The 17,049-nt window shown below is 39.7% G+C and overlaps 1 protein-coding gene across 2 annotated transcripts in view; it reads left to right on the forward strand.

Moving 5' to 3' along the window:
* Positions 1 to 31: 31 nt before the first annotated feature.
* The window catches only part of nup153 (nucleoporin 153), an 18,570-nt gene continuing 1,552 nt past the window's right edge, over positions 32 to 17,049 (forward strand). Inside the window, exons 1-21 of one of the 2 annotated variants that reach the window (XM_026288583.1) lie at positions 32 to 187; positions 6,479 to 6,692; positions 6,794 to 7,078; positions 7,207 to 7,340; positions 7,791 to 7,919; positions 8,056 to 8,172; positions 8,362 to 8,406; positions 8,488 to 8,541; positions 9,139 to 9,279; positions 12,834 to 12,886; positions 12,991 to 13,111; positions 13,209 to 13,358; positions 13,492 to 13,590; positions 13,667 to 13,748; positions 13,828 to 13,926; positions 14,005 to 14,577; positions 14,715 to 14,900; positions 15,007 to 15,900; positions 15,993 to 16,340; positions 16,432 to 16,695; positions 16,941 to 17,049. The exon at positions 16,941 to 17,049 is cut by the window's right edge and continues 72 nt beyond it. In XM_026288583.1, the coding sequence (XP_026144368.1) occupies positions 110 to 187; positions 6,479 to 6,692; positions 6,794 to 7,078; positions 7,207 to 7,340; positions 7,791 to 7,919; positions 8,056 to 8,172; positions 8,362 to 8,406; positions 8,488 to 8,541; positions 9,139 to 9,279; positions 12,834 to 12,886; positions 12,991 to 13,111; positions 13,209 to 13,358; positions 13,492 to 13,590; positions 13,667 to 13,748; positions 13,828 to 13,926; positions 14,005 to 14,577; positions 14,715 to 14,900; positions 15,007 to 15,900; positions 15,993 to 16,340; positions 16,432 to 16,695; positions 16,941 to 17,049 (4,175 nt within the window). In that variant the 5' untranslated portion in view covers positions 32 to 109. The remainder of the gene's footprint in view (positions 188 to 6,478; positions 6,693 to 6,793; positions 7,079 to 7,206; positions 7,341 to 7,790; positions 7,920 to 8,055; positions 8,173 to 8,361; positions 8,407 to 8,487; positions 8,542 to 9,138; positions 9,280 to 12,833; positions 12,887 to 12,990; positions 13,112 to 13,208; positions 13,359 to 13,491; positions 13,591 to 13,666; positions 13,749 to 13,827; positions 13,927 to 14,004; positions 14,578 to 14,714; positions 14,901 to 15,006; positions 15,901 to 15,992; positions 16,341 to 16,431; positions 16,696 to 16,940) is intronic. The other variant, XM_026288586.1, reaches the window with a different exon arrangement.

The following is a 17,049-nucleotide window of genomic DNA, read 5'->3' on the forward strand; positions in this document are numbered from 1 at the left end:
TCCCATAAACCCCAGCGCCGAAGTGGTTGATGGTATATTGGAGAGCTGCGCTGTGACAGCGGAGCTCTATCCGGCGAAGCGCTACTGAGCAAACTCAATCTAGTTAGCCATGGCGGCGACAGGAGGAGGGAAAATCAGATCAAGAAGATACCACATCGCTTCAAAACCTTATGCCAAAGGCAAACAGGTAAATAAAACGAAACCCTAGTCGCCAAAGCAATGATTTTTATCGGTTGTTAACTTGAGCCGCACCGGTGTGTTGTCGGCGGGTTTTGTATTTGTAAAGCGGGAGACATTTTGAGGCCTGTTTCAGGCCTGTTCACGTTTCTCCGGCACACGGTCTCTCAACACTGTCACCGCAATACCACTAACGTTAACTCATTTGACTGAAGAGGCATTTCCGTTCAATGAGGAAAATGCTCAAAATATGGTTTTAGAGAGGTGAAATTTGAATTTCAATATTTTTAGACAGCCGCGTGAACGCGTTTCAAAACAATCCGTTAGCCGTTAGCTGCGGCTCGCACCGGCGTCAAACAAGAATATTTAAATGTTAATAAGTCTAACGGCATTTATACAGTATTTTAATGTTCTTGCCCTTTAAATAAAATGCTGTTTATAGACCGAAACTCACGTGTCCCCTCTTTTGTGCTGTTCCGAGGGTCTACATGTGGGTAACATGAGCTTCACTGCACTTTTGTTCAAGCTTTCTTTACTTGTGTTTCATGTGCAAGTCTTGAACTTGGGTAGAGATCAGTTTGATATGACTAGCGAGTCTGGTAACGTTATATGTTTTGGTGTAAATACGGAAAGCACGGGTAACGATAGTTATTTAGGTTTGTCATCTGGAAGAAAGGCGGGATGAGTGCGTGTCGTGGCGTGTTTTAAGTGGGATCTGTAATGTTAGCTCAGTGGAAACACTCACTTGCTGCTTTATGAAAAGAGAAATAGTTAAGCCAGTCTAACGCATGTTAATAAAACAGACATTTTAATTAGTCTTTTAGTAGTTTTAAACAAATCGTAAATTATAGCCTATTTTGCTCATAACTTTTAGCAATATGAACTTTGCATTATTTACATTTACTCTGCATTTGGCGTGATAGAAGTACAAGACTTGTGTAATGGGGAAATTATGTATAAGGGGTCAAGTTAGTAACTGGATTTATGTGATTTTTGAATTGGAAAAAAAAGGGTTAATCCTAATTTGCTGAAATGTACACTTATGCATATATTTTTATTGTATTTCTTAATGTTGGTTATTAAATAAAAATAAATCATATTGACGTGTAAAAAACATTGGTTGATCTCTAATCTAAACCATTGTTTTTGAGTTGTCAATGTGGCAAAAATGTATTTGTCTATTCTGATCTCATGTAGTGATTTATTCTGGCAAAATAATTAGAACTAAGAAAGAACAGGATATCTCTCTGTTGCATTTACATTTTAAATCTAATTATTTTACGCACGGCAATTTAAATCATGGAAATACTCCCCAAATAATTTGACACCGTACATCATTGCACCTTGTTTTTCTGTCCACCCGTAATGCATTAACTGCACTAGAGCTGAAACAACGAATCGATTTAATCGATTAAAATCGATTATTAAAATTGTTGCCAACTAATTTAGTAATCGATTCGTCGCTAAATAAATTTTATTTGCCATAAGCGGCTCATTTCGTGCATATTTCAAATCTGCGGTGACCAAAGTGTGGCAGTAATGAGTCACCGGAGGTTTTACTCAGCCAGTACAGCAGGTGAAGTAGCGAATAGCCAATAGCTGGCCTCGTTTTATGTCACGTGCTTCCCGAACAGCGTCTCTGTAGCATTCAGCGGGAAGTGGGAGTACTTTACTTTGAGCCTTCAAAATGAAGAGTAACCTGTAAACTCTGTACTACTGAACTGTTTAAGGGACCGTTCACATATCGTGTCTTTTGCGTGCTCAAGTTCGTTATTTCCTATGTAGGCGAGCAGTATGCACTCTCATAATGGAAGCGACGCGGTCGCGACACGGTCGCGACACGCACGCGACACGCACGCGGTGCGATGCGCCCGTTTTTCCAGGCGCGTCCACACCGCATCCATTTATCCTTTGCTGAAATTTCCGGGTCTTCATGGAGAGGGCACGTCATGGAGAGAGCACGTCATGGTTGCTTAGCAAAGGCAGACGACTCAGGAGCGCTTCTGCCCGAGCGCTTTGGAAAGAAGGAGAAAGCGGCGCGACTAGCGTTTTCCACGCGTTTTTAGGTTCGATATGTGAACGGCCCCTAAGAATTTTATTTGTGCAGATTCTCCAGTACAAGGTTGTTTGCAAATGTTTAGTCGTAAAAGCTGATAACATTGCTTTTTAACAGTTAACATTTAAAGCTTTACAAACATGTTATGTGATCAGTTTGTTGTTTACCAGTTCATAATTCAGACTTGCAGCCTAATTATGACTGAATGAGAGAGGTAAATGTTTGAGTATATTTAAAATGCACTTCTTTTCTAAGTATTCACTGCTCTTTTTCACACAGAAGGTTTTTTGTGTGTGTCCCAATTTTTTTTTTTCTGGACAACCTTCTGATGGATTTTACTTTAAATTGTGAGTTCCATTCAGGTTTCATGTCATTGGCACTTTTTTTTCGAAGGATTGTTTACAATTTCACAGCATAAGCTATAAAGCTTTTTCCCAGTAAATAATAAAATACAATGCACTGCAATTTTATTCTGTTTTATCCTTATACTTCGTAAAAATATGTTCTCAAAGATTCCTTAAGCTTTGTTTGGGATGTTAAACTACTTTAGGAGCTCTAAGGACTGCCATGGTGAAAACAATATTTGAAATCTCCTTGTGAATTTTGCTAGAGTATGGGTCAGTGTTTTGATTGCAGAAGAGTTCGACAAAGGATTACTAACATAATAAAACAACTCCAGGTATATTTTTGATGAGGATATGACAATGCAAAATGGTTAAAATCTCTTAAAAATCTATGCTGAATGATAAAGACCCTTTATTAATAATTTACTTGGGGAAAAAATGGAAAAAACTAAAATATAAGTACATAAACCGATTAATCGATTAATCGTAAAAATAATCGACAGATTAATCGATTATCAAAATAATCGTTAGTTGCAGCCCTAAACTGCACACACTTGACCTCCAAAAATTAGTTAAATTGTGTAATGGAAAGTGTATATTTTAAATGCTTTATTTGATTGTTTATTTCTCAATTTAACTGGTCCTGTGATGTGGTATTTTTAAATGTGCAAATCTATGCTGCACCTCACTTAATAGGTAATAAAACAGCATGTATATTGTAGGTTAAAAAGTGCTGTTTAAGGGCACAACTCCCTGCAGAACATCTTTCCCAAAGTGTGTCATGTCAGCTACAAGTGCATTTTAACACTGCAGGGAGAGTTCTGCTGGCAGGTGTTTTTAGTTTAGAAGACGTCTCATAATGGGAGTATAAATTGCAATTTAACTCGGTGTTTTTCCGCTGCACTTCATGAAAGTCTTCTCATCCACACATTTTTGGTAGATTAGGCAGTGTTGGGGATAACGCATTACAAAAATAATGCCACTATAGTAATAATTTTCACTGTAATGCAGAAATACACTGCAATAAAACATTTTGGTAATATTATACACATTACAATCCTAATGTGTTTTTTTTTTTTTTTTTACAAATTAACTTTTACCACAAGATGTTCCAGCAGGACCAGACCAAAATTTCAGTGGGTAAAATAGTGTATTTTCTGTTGCTGCAATACGTGTGACACAGAGAAGTGGATGAGAGCGCAGGCAAGATTAAGCAACGGAAATAAAGTTTATCTCTGTCTGCCATGCCGCTTGAACCCAGAGAACTATGTTGGGGAAGATGTATAGCTTCTGTTAACTTTAGAAATGGCAACCTTTAGAAAACTTGCCAGCAAAATCCATGTCAACAATGGCAATGACATGGTAAGCTAACGTAATTCACCACTAGCTTGTTGAAAATCAATCTAATTGATGTAAAAACAAATTGCTTTACATTTGAGGATGGGGGTTTATATGAATTGTCTTTAAGGGGAAAAGACTGTCTTCAGCATAATTTATGGTATTTTATTTTTGTCTTGCAGCTGTATAATACATATTAAAGTAGTAGCGCTGGTTTGTTTACTGGGGTAACCCAGGAAACACCATATTGCTGCTGTTCCATAAGCACCAAGTCATACTTCTGTGGTTATTTTGGTGAAAGTAACTTAATAATAAAACAAAAGTGGTGTAAAGCATTACATTTCAAAGACAATATTATTGTAATTTAATTACTTTCAAATGAGAGTAACTAGTAATATAAAATGTATAACATTTTGGAAGTAACTTGCCTAGCATTGCATTGATTGGCCATGCTGACCTTGGATGCTGCCATGTGCACACTGTTGACAGGAAGTGACTTATCTAGCAACCCTGAGCTCATGCATGAGGCCCCAGCCGTGCACACAGCTGCTTTTGTATGCGGAGTTCATGCAGCACGTTCATGTTGTTTATCCTTTCTTATGTAGTCTTTTTGATCTCAGAGTGAGGCAGGAAGATGAATTATGCTCTTGCTCTGGCCTATATGTAAATCACAGGTACCTATAAGCTTTAAAAACCTTCCTTTTTGATTGTGTAATCTCTCCCGTCTCTTCTGCTGAGGCTAAATGGACTATTTAGCTCTCCCACCTTCCTGTGGGTCACATGCTTACAGCGTTCAGCCAAAGAGCTGGTCTGTGGCGTTGCTGTGTCCAAACCCTAGAGCTCTGTTAAAGAACAATAAGCTTGTAGTGCTTGCACAGTGATTTGGTCCCCAGGGCCCCTTTTAGATGACAACTGAAGCTCTCAAATCCAGGCTCTCTCCAGCCTTGGAGGCCACGCTGCTTCTGCAGTGCGATATATGGAGGAAACATGTACTTCTGTTAACTCATGAATCAAATTTTAGTATGATGTCTTTTTTTACAGCGTGGCTTCATGTGTAGTAGATAAGTTGAAGGCCACATGAACGTGGAAAACTTGGGCAGAAGTACTTAAGCTCTTACATTTTGTCAGCTGTTCAATGCTAACCTAAATCCAAAAGGCTTAGGATTACTAAGATTGAAGGCTGTTTCACGCTAAGTGCAAGGTGAATCGCTTTCAAAAGCAAAAGGATTGATTGCCTTCTGCTAATTCAGTGATAAAGCGTTTTGTGTGTTGTGTGTGCCTTTTGCACATCCTGTCATGCAAGTGACTGTTGCCTGCAATAGATGCATTTTGCAGCATTATGGTTTTGCAGCATTATTAATTGAAACGACAATCGATCATGGATTTAATGAATGTTTTACATCCCTAGAGGCAACCACAACCACAATCGTTACTACTAGAAAGGGGGGGGGGGTGCAATGATAGTTTCATCTCGGTTATTGTATTTTCATAATCGCTGGAGGCGGAAATTGAAACCATTTTTCGATTAATTGCACAGCCCTAGTTTCAAGGTATTGCTCTTAGGGCCGTTTCATAGTCAATGCATTTGTACGCATACGCGTCCCCGAGGCTATGCATCGTTATGCTTCAGCCGCCATTATGCGTCGGTGCGTAGCCAAATGTGTTTTCCTAGTTTTTGATGCGCGACGCGCCGATTCACGCAATACTATGCGTTGTCGGTGGGGGCGACATTGCAAGTATTGTACATTAATTCAAGTATATTGTGTTTACAGAAGAAGAAGGTTTGAATTAGGGATGCACCGAAATTTCGGCCGCCGAAAATGGCCTTTTCGGTTTTCGGCCGATAGACTTTTATCACCGAAACAACACGGCCGTACATTATTATTAAATATACACATGAGTGGGATAAATTTTTTGTTTGAATTTTATTTTATACTGTGTATTGTTGCAATGTGCTTAATACATATTTGCATAATTTGTAATTAAGTTTTTTTTAATGTTTTTTTTTTTTTAAATAAGTTATGTAATTGTAATTATCTTTGAAACTTTAATATTAATTTATGCAATTGCAATGTCTTAATTTTAGTAAAGTTAGTACACTGTCATAGCAATAAATGCAATGGTACTAATAATTGTCATAATTTCTTTCGGTGTTTCGGTTTTCGGCCTTGGTTTTCTCTTTTTCGCTTTTCGGTTTCGGCCAAGAATTTTCATTTCGGTGCATCCCTAGTTTGAATACAGTGGCGGGCGAAGAGGAAAAATTATGCGAACTTATACGTATTCATCCACATACGATAGTTCATCAGCAACAGAATACACTCCTCTTCAGTTGCCATTGTGATCTGAATATCACGCGACCCGACTATACTAATATCACCCCACTCTACTACCCCCTGTTGCCTGAGCGGTGTATTGCATACACGCATCACCCGTGACGCTTGCGTTCACTGTTTAGACTATGAAAGGGAGCGCGTCGCTCGCGTTGCTTGCTCGCGTTGACTATGAAACGGCCCTTAGTCTTTTATAACTGGATTTGCTCATTTTGTTTTATTGGCTCCTGCAGCAGCCTGGCCTGATCAGTCGAGTGACAGATACAGTGAAGAGCATAGTCCCCTCCTGGCTGCAGAAATATTTCAAAAATGGAGAAGTTCAAGAGGGTGATAACGGCACAGTCGGGGTGGACCGGAATAACGTGGCTCCTCCCCCCAACGGCAATGACGAAGTCACCCCACTCCCAGATGGACGAGATTCTCCAGAGCCGAGCACAAGTAACACAGGTATGAGTTTGTGCTGTTCGGTAGATACACACAGCTATTCCATAACCTAGAGAGCTATGTTCCCTGCATTCTTGAGATTAAATGCTTAATTCATTTTTCAGAACCATCTACAAGCAAAGCGTCACTGAACTTCCCGGAAGCTCTGTCGAGACCCCCGCTCAATCGCACCCACCTGCACTTCCCCTCCCTGGATGGTTCCCCTGCGTTAGGCGGCGCAAGCTCCCACTTCTCTCAGCCCTCCACGTCCACAGCACCCTTCTCAGGGAGCCCTTTTGCTGTAACCTCCAACTTCTCCCTGGTGAAAGAGATTAAGGACTCCAGCTCTCAGCATGAGGATGACAACATCTCGACTACCAGTGGCTTTTCATCACGTGCATCTGATAAAGGTGAGCAACCACATTTCTAAACAGAAACCAGTAAATAAGTGTTAATGCTAGGCATTTGATTTGAGTTGTTTAGAACAATCTAAACTAGATATAGCCACAACTAAGAGCAGGTCTTAATCTTCTTCCAGATGTTCCCATGTCAAAGACTGTGCCGGTCCTCTGGTCCCCAGAGACAGAACGCACACATTCTGGATCGCAGACAACCCACTCTGGGCTCAAGAAACCAGCCTTCAACCTGTCAGTCTTTGGCACTTCTTCATCAGTAAGTAATTCCTATTTTTCTGGGACCTTAAGTCAAGGTTGATGGGTCAGTAAGATTTAAGTTAATATCACAAAAATAAAAGCATGCATTGAATTGTAAGTTTTGTTGCATTAAATTACAGTTATATTAAGCAGCACAGCTCTTTGCATCTTTGATTAGCAATGCACCTATCAATGTAATATTAGAATGATTTATGAGACATTATTAAATTATATTTTACAATATTACTGGTTTTACTTTGTTTTATTAAAATTAATACAGGCTTGGTGAGCATAAGACATTAAGACATAGTTAAAAAATATAAAAAATATATCTTACATTCTAATAATGGTGCATAATTAAAAAAATGAACGAGCAGTTGAATGTCCTAGTTGTCTTGTCTCAGTATGACTTGTGAATATGCGTTTTACTGAGATGAGATTAATGTTAGGCGTGTTTGTTCTCTTACAGTCAGTGTTGAACAGTTCAGTATTGAACTCTAGTCAGTTGGGGGATTCACCCTTCTACCCGGGGAAGACCACGTATGGAGGAGCTGCTGCGATGAGATCGGCTCGTTCACGCCCGGCTACACCTTACCAGGTCTGAACAATCACGCCAGTGATTGACTCTTGTTTCATAGGCCAGTGCTATTATTTAATATAAAATTTTAAACTGAAAGGCCTTTGCTTTTTGTTCCGTTTTGACTCGTCCGGAATTCTGGTCTGTTGTTATACAGCCTCCTGTTAGAAGACAGATAAAGGCAAAGCCAGCTGGAGCTCAACCCTGTGGAGTTACCAGTGCCACAGCGAGACGCATCCTACAGTCCCTGGAGCGCATGTCCAGTCCTCTTGCTGTGCGTTTACTGAGCTTTGATATATGGATTAAAAATAAAACTCACAATTACTAGAATAAGGCTCCAGAATAAAGTGTTAAAAAGTTGACTGAATGTTTCTGTAAATTAAGCAGACGTTAAACATTTATTCCATTAAATTTGGGCAAAACAACAAAAGCATTTCATAAAACGTTTTTGGTAACCTTGCAGGATGCAAAACGAATACCGTCTACGGTTTCATCACCTCTGTCCGCTGTAAGTATTACAATAATTAGAATTTCACTTCAGGTGAGTTTTCAGTTTACACAGTCTTTAAACGTTTTTTTTTTTTTTTAGTCACTGAATCACACAGACCTTGACATTTCAAATTTCCAGGCAAAGAGGAAACGGGTAAGTCTTGTGCCTCAATACACACAGCGGTTTAAGATTTTAAGGTGTCCGATAAAATGGGGTTGAATGTGGCTGTCGGGAAAAAAAATCCATACATGGTTTTCATGTATAGAAGCCATTTACTACTGTACCTTAATGCGTCTTGTAAAGTTGCCAAGTTTTACTTTGCTTCTGCTGCCTGTCTTTAACTGTTAACAACTGTGGCAGCTGGCTACTAATCCCAAACAATGTGCCTATTCACCCAACACTAGAAACCTAAAGCCTGTAATAACCATTTGTGGTGGATGAACATGGTCCAAAATATCCAGGGCTGTGAGTGTGTTGTTTTGCAGATAAAGTTAGCTAACTTGATAAATCATAGAAGAGGTGTACATGCATTTGATGTCCATGAGCTTGCAATGTTTAACACAACTTGTATTCAGATCTTGAAATTATGGACTGAGAATTGTAAAATCTCTGTACTGTATCCCTTTATAGTAGTAACAATTATTTTTTTATATTGCTCAGAAAATGGATAGCCTGATGTCCTTTGTGCAGTGGTGTAGGGAACTGTTGAAGTGTCTGCTGTATTTGTAATGTTGTTACATTGACACACAGCTGGAGCCATCAGTCCCTCCTGTGCAGAAGCTGGTGGTCCCTGCAGCTGCTGCAGTGTCTGGTAACCGCTCGATGTCCTTCAGACCATCACTAACTCCAGGTGGAGTGAACAGAGGAGTGGAGAAAAGCAACAAGGAGACTGTGAGTTCAATATTTATCACAATGCATACTACATTAGAATTCAACTTATGACTATGAAACAACTGAAAGGAGGGGCATATTTGGCAGGGGAGTTCTGGATTTCAAATTGGATGACAAAATAATCAATATTATAAACAAATCACAAATATTACTAAATATGGCATTAAAAGTATACAAGTCACTCATTTATATGAAGTAACACTGTCCAGCAGTGACACCCACAGGTAAAGTTACAGCGGAGGCTTGGCCCTCTTCAGTCCACAGACTTACAACAGCGATTCTAAAGTGTGCCGTGACTTCTGGGTTGTAATTGAGAATGAATGTGGGAAAGTCACATGAGGGGAGGAAATGTCTCCATCGCGTTATAATCATGATCAGTTATGAATGAATGTGATAGGTTCATGTGTTAGATCCTGCCTCTTGTTTTCATGCAAGCTCTCGATCTGAAAGAAGAAAATGGCATTATTGACTAATTATAAAGTAAACAACTCATCCGCTTGGATATCACTTCGTCACGTCAAGATAAAACTTGAAATGGTCTGAAAATGTGATGACTGCGTCAGTTTTTAGTGAGTATTCAGCATGATAAAATGAAAGATATATCTTTGTGTCTTTGGCAGTGTTTACAGAGCTTTTATGACGATGACCCAAAATAAGTTGACTATTAAAAAGAACAGCTGAACATCAGTTCACAAATGAAAAATATTGGTAACATTTTAGAATAGTGTCATTTAATGAGTTAACTAACATGAACTTACAATGAACATTTATTATAGCTTATATTATTTGTTTACATTAGTTATGACAGTAACATACTGCTGATCATTGTTAGTTCATGTTAGTTAACAGTGCATGAATTAATGTTAACAAACACACCTTTTTTTAATAGTGCATTAGTAAATGTTGAAATTAATATTACGGTAACTAAGATCAATAAATGCTGTAAAAGTAGAAAATTGTTCAAAATTGTTACTGCCTTTTTAGTTATTATTTTGGAATAAATATAAAAAGATTTAAATACACTATGAAATGTATAATTAGTATTAGGGATGTCAACGATTAATCGATGATCGATTAATTGTCGATAAGAGATGCAATCGATTAAGGCTATCGATGGTCGGTTAACCGATTCAATGTTGGGCTGCGTGCGGCTCATGCGCACTCAACACGTGCGAGCGGCTGTGAGTGACGGTGACGATATATAAAAGCATCATCATTCATTCACAATGTACAAATTAAGCTTTTAATGTGATTTAAACTTTAAAGTACATTAAAATAGAAACAACATAAAAGTTCTTCAACATTAAATGCAATAGAAATGTAGTTACTAATCATTTCATCAGATAACTGTTTTATATCGTGCGCTTTGCAGGGCTGCGGGACACAGTGACAGGACAGTTAGTCTATTCATTCCTACGAATTATTAATGTGGCAATTGTCCAGGTTTCATTAATTTTGTTCCCTAAATAACCCATGATTTAAGTGAAATAAGGGAACAAATTAATAAATCGAACAAATTCTTAATTCATGAAATCTTTAATTTCCCTTCCCATGTTTACCACAGTAAGAGATGCGAAAACAGTTATTAAAAGCGAAAGATAATAAAATAAACCTGGGAAATTAGAGGGTTAGACTATGAAGATTTAGGAAAAGAAACGATGCCTAAATATACTGAATTTGTGGAAATTCGTGACCAACCGGCAAACCAGAACAAAGCCGCGTAAATGAAGACTATGGGGTCCAAAAGCATGGTCGTGATCTAACATTTTCCAGTTAACCTATTATTCCTCTAATAAACAAAGCTTTTATACCACACTTGTCATAATCAGATCTTATCATTTCTAAATAAATAATTGCTGGATTCAAAACAGCGATTAATAGGCGCTGTGACCGACACATTCCCGGAGCATTCACTGCTGTCACTAAACGGTGACGCCGAGCATCGTTCACAAGTTTCTGCATGGACCTGACTAGGGCACAGGTTCTAAGCCCTGGGACAAAATGGGATGCTTTAAGGAAAATGTATAGCCTACTAAGTAATAGGCCCAAAATAAAAATAACAATTTGTTTTCATTTTTTTTTTTTTTTTTTTAAATCGCCTATACGAAATATATCCGACTTAAATAGGTTAATTAAGATTAACGGATTTAAAACAGAAGTGTGGGCGCGTTTTTGCTCATATGAAGAGGATCATCTTTTCCGTCTATATGCGAATGCGTGTTAAGTACAAGCCTAGTTTACATTATAAATAATAGTTTAACATTCAAATATATTGCGAATATGGAAACATTTCGATTTGTGCCGAATGAGACATGAGCAATAACCTCCAAATAAATCTAGCCAAAGCCCCGCTCGCTCATCCTCGTGTGCACGCATGCACTGTCACGATCTAATGCGCTGTATGCCGGATTTTTAAAAATCTGACATTTTCTAGGACAGAATCCAGCAGGATCAAATTAATGTGAGCAACTGTGTTTTGGTGCAGCATCGGCGATGTAGTTCACTTAATGTGCAGCGCAGTCACACGTGCTCCACATTTCGGATAATTTTATACAATAATGTCAGTTGAAAACATTGCAATTGTGCTTTAAAATACAACAACGAGCACCACAAAACCATTTAAAGAGGCGCGTTCTCCGTGCAGGATTGGAAACTGTCAACAAAGTAAAATGACCTCAAAAGTATGGCGCGCTCTCTTCATTTTATCAAATGATCATAATCGCATCTATTCATTTTATAATCCTGCTACTAGCATTTTATTCAGACTAAAACCTCTTTAATTCAAGTGAGAAAGCGTTTTGTGTGTGTGTGTGTGGCTTTTGCACATCCTGTCATACCGCTGACTGCGTGCCTGCAATAGACGCATTTTGCAGTATTATGGTTAACGATTAATTGATTAATTGATCGTTAATTTAAACGACGATCATGGAAATAATCGAAATTTGACATCCCTAATTAGTATTAAAAATATTAAATATTAATAAATACAAAAATATAACTGTATTTGTTCTTTTTTAATGTAATTTAACCAGGAAAATGTGACAAAATTAGACATTTATTTCGACACCTATATTTCAATTTCTTTAAAAAAATCTTATTCAACAAAAAAGCTTGATTTTGATCAAACCTGACCGTAAAGACCTCTAAATACTATTTTATTTTATCTATTTTTATCTATTTACCAAAGTGGTACAGAGTTTCCACAAATATTAAGCAGCAGAACAGTTTTCTCCTGTTATGTTTCTTGAGCGCCAACACTGAAGTAATGGTTGCTGAAAATTTAGCTGTATTTTTACTGGATTAAATGACAATTTAAGATGTATTAAAATAGAAAACTTATTTTAACTTATAATTTCACAAAACTGCTACTTTAATTGTTTAAAATAAATTCAGCCTTGCTCAGCATAAAGACACAAAACAAAACATTGAAAAATCTTATTGATAGTGCATTGTTCATCTAAAGCTTAAACTGTGGAAAAAGCCTTACACTGTAATTAAGTGGATTAGAGCAATGGTGTCTGTGTTTTTTGATCTGTGTTCTCTGCCTTTTGTAGCCGGTCAGACAATCCCCTTCAGTTTCAGATCGTGCCCAGGCTCCCTCTCCCAGGTAAGAGTGACCAACCAGTTTTTTGTGGTATTTTTAAAATGTTTTTGTTTTGGATCGGACCGGGAACTGTTCGTGTCATCACTTGCATATTTCTTTGTCTCCAGCACAAGCAGTTTGTCCTACCCCCTATCCAGCACCCCAGTGACCAGCAGTGCTGGTTCAGGAGGGGGCAAAATGAAGAGGGAAAGGGCCATTAGACCTTCATCCAAAAGACCTGAAGATGAGGTAAGAGAACCTTCTGGTTATATGCTTTTGAATAGAACTTGTTTTGAAGCGGTCTAGAGGGATGGTTTGATGCTCATATAATCTGTTCTCCTTCCAGGTTGCTGAGGAACCAGACCTTCCACCTGCCTCTCTTCCCAGCAATTTTACTTTACCAACATTTAATTTCTCCTCTCCACCCCCAACCTCTTCACTCACCTCGAGCACAACACCACTTATAATTGTCTCAGAGGAACTGGTAGCAAATAAGGTATTTCCACCCCTCTGACCCCTTCAGAATTGTGCGTTCTGTCTGATGTAGTCTTGACTTGTCAAACTGATAGTTACATAGCAGTCATGGTGGATGAGTATTTGTAATGCATCGTTTTTATTTGTTTAATAAGGAGTCAGCAGCACCATCCACACCACCATCTGTTCCCTTCACGTTCTCTTCGCCTATCGTCAAGGCAACAGCTGCTAGTCCTCCATCTTTCTCTCCATCAGTAGGTCTCCTTCATTCTCTTACCCTTTGTTTCATACGGAGCAAGTATCTGTAATAATTAAGATTCTTCCTTTCAGTCTGGATTCACCTTCAGTGCGCCTACTATGAAAACAGGCCCCTCTTACTCCAATGGGAAAATTGTTCCAACAGTAGCACCAGGTAAGTTTTGATTTGCAAAGTAGACATTTTCATTCAAAGTTATGTTACTGTGTTTATTTATTTTCTGCATGTTTTGCAGTCAAATCAGTGGCCAGTGAAGAAAAGGAGTTTGAAGGACCCTTCAAACCAGCGAAAGTCTTAAAGCAGGGCAGTGTATTGGACATACTTAAAGGACCTGGTAAGATTTGCTTCTGATTTTTCCATGTTAAGTTTTATATAGTTAAGTTGCATATTTATATCCTTTTCTTGTTTTCAGGATTTGCGTCTCCTGCTCGGAACTCAGTTGATAAGCCTTTACTGTCTGCATCAACATCCTCTGCTCCTCTTGGTTTTGGTGATAAGTTTAGGCCACCTGCAGGGTCATGGAGCTGTGGCACTTGCCTATTGCAAAACAAGTCCTCGGACAAAAAATGTGTGGCTTGTCTCGCTCCACAACCCAACACAGACTCTTCCTCTAAACCGGACAGTAAATCCACAGGAGCTCTTTCAAGCATCAGTTCCCTCTTCGCTCCTCCAGCTGGTAGCTGGGACTGTGACACATGTTTAGTAAGGAACAAACCGGATGTAGTTAAATGTGTAGCTTGTGACACGGCCAAACCTGGGACTGGAGTAAAATCCAGCCTGACTCTACCAGCTGTTTCTGAGTCCTCATCCACCCTCTCTTCCACCTCTTCTACAACCACCACAACAACTGCTTCTTCAGCAACTGGACTGTTAGGATTTGGGGACAAATTTAAAAAGCCAGAAGGGTCTTGGGATTGTGATGTATGCATGGTTCAAAACAAGGCACAGGATGTGAAATGTGTAGCCTGTCAGAGCTCTAAACCAGGTAAAGTTTCAGTTGTGCAGGTTTTAAGAGTTAAAACATTTTAATGCCCTGTAAAATCCATGGAATAGTAGAGAAGTATTTACCTTTAATTCAAAAATATTTGCATACCTGATGTTTTACTCCTTGGTGTATTATAGGAGCTGTAGCCACAGCTGTCTTGACTCCAGCCTCTGCACCTGCAAGCGCTGCAGGATTTGGGGACAAGTTCAAGAAACCTGAGGGGAGCTGGGAGTGTGAGGTGTGCTGTGTTCAGAATAAGGCAGAGGACCAGCAGTGTGTGGCCTGCACGTCAGCAAAACCAGGAGCTAAAATAGAGTCCAAAGGTAAAGTGCCTTGCAATGATATTTCCAGAAGTCAGGAGACTTCGAAGCTGTTTCTTTCTGTTTAGTAGAAACAAGCTGATGACCAGAAATCTCGTTTCTTTTTCAGGTTTCAGTTCATCATTTGGCGTTCAGTCCAACAGTACAGACTCAAGTTCATCCGGTTTTAAGTTTGGTACCGGCTCTACGGATTTGACCTCTGCTGGGCTGAAGTTTGGAGGCACATTCTCAGATACTACTTCCACCACGGGAGGGTTTACATTTGGATTTGGGTCCTCCGACTCAACCTCCAAATCAGAGGGCTTCAAATTTGGAGGCTTCTCCTCGGATGCAGCTTCTGGTGGGGTAAAACTTGGTAGTTCCTCATCAGATTCCACAGCAACAAAAGAGACCGTGTCAAAGGCCTTTACATTTGGTTCATCAATGGATGACTCGCTTGAAAAAAAGACTAAATCTCAGGATTCTAGTGCAGGATTTAAATTTGGTGGCAGTAATGGAATCAATTTCAGTTCTCAAGCTTCTGGCACAGAAAACTCATTTTTGTTTGGAGCTAAACCCAGTGAGAAAGGAAGCTCAAATTCATCATTTAGTTTCTCTGTGCCGCAGTCCAAAGCTGAGAAAGATGATGCTCCTGCTTCCTCAGAAACCGTTTCAATCACCACCACAACGACGGCAGCAAACGTCATTCCTATTTTTGGCAAGTCTTTAGTAGCTGAATCTTCTGCAACAAAGTTTGGGGAATCATCTACGAAAGAGCAAACGCCGGTGACGTCCACCTTTACCTTTGGAAAAACAGAAGAGAAAAAGGACACCTCTCTACCCCCCACTGGGTTCTTATTTGGTGCTTCCAAGGAAGCTGACAAACCGGCACCAACCTTGGGCTTCTCTTTCGGTGAGCCGGACCCTCCAAAGGATTTTCCCAAGCCTACGCTCACATTTGGGAAACCTGCTGAGTCAGCAGAACCTCCAAAGCCATCGTTTAGTTTTGGACAAAGTATGACAGGTGAGAGATGGTATCTTTTCTAATTTCCTTATTTCTTTAGTTGTATGTTCTAGTAGTACCTCAGTTTTACTCTACAACTATATGCTTTTCAGACACATCTGCTCCAAAGCCCACTTTTGGCTTTATGGCCAACTCCTCAAGTACCCCAGCTTCCTCCAGCTCCACCCCCAGCCTTTTCAGCACTCCCATTAGCTCTTCCCTGGCTCCCACACCTGCTCCCTCAAGTACATTTGTATTTGGCCAGAATACCTCCTCTGAACAAACCATGGCAAAGACTTTTGTGTTTGGACAGCAGCCGCAGGATAGCCAGCCGGCACCTCCCGCTGCACCTCCTGCTGCACCTGCCCCAGCACAGCCTTTTCAGTTTGGCTCGGGCACAAACTCCTCCTCCCCTGCTTTTACTTTTGGTGCTGCTGCGTCCTCCACCTCAGCCTCTAACGGTTAGTTTGCCACCAAAATTCCTATAGTTGGCTTTTGACCTTTTGGATGTCACGGTGTACAAATGTGTCTAATTTCACTTATCTCTTGCAGCTCCAGCTCCACCTGCCAACCCTTCTCCATTTGTCTTCAGTTCTGCCACACCTCAATCTGGCTTTGGCTCTGGACAGACTCCCATCTTTGGACAAAGCGCATCTCAACCCAGTGTTCCTGCATTTGCGTCAGCAGCACCTTCATTCTCCGCAACTGCTTCCCCAGCTTCTGCTTTCGGAGCTACACCCAGTTCTGCTCCTGTATTCGGTCAGCAAGCCAACCCTGCACCTACGTTTGGATCTACTGCTTCCTCCACCGGCCAAGGTCAGAGACTTGTTAACATCATCCGAAAAAATAATAATTCTAAAGTCAATTCACACAACACATTTAGCTATGTCCTAACTGCATTTTACTTTCAAAGTACTACCAAAATCATTTTGGATTTACAAGTTCAAACTGAGATTTTGAGGATGAAATTGACCACCATGCTATCTTGTAAAGCCTGCAAATAACCCACTAGTTATTTGTGTGCATCTATATAACTATTACCCCACTTGTTATTTTTGAAGGAGGTTTCCAGTTTGGAAGCACTGGTGGATTTGGAGCATCAGGAAACAACAATAGTGTGTTTGCCTTTGGAGCCGGATCAGCAGCTCCGGCAACTCCTGCCGCCAGTCC

Source organism: Carassius auratus, chromosome 19 (assembly GCF_003368295.1).
Source record: "Carassius auratus strain Wakin chromosome 19, ASM336829v1, whole genome shotgun sequence".
Taxonomy (NCBI): Eukaryota; Metazoa; Chordata; class Actinopteri; order Cypriniformes; family Cyprinidae; genus Carassius; species Carassius auratus.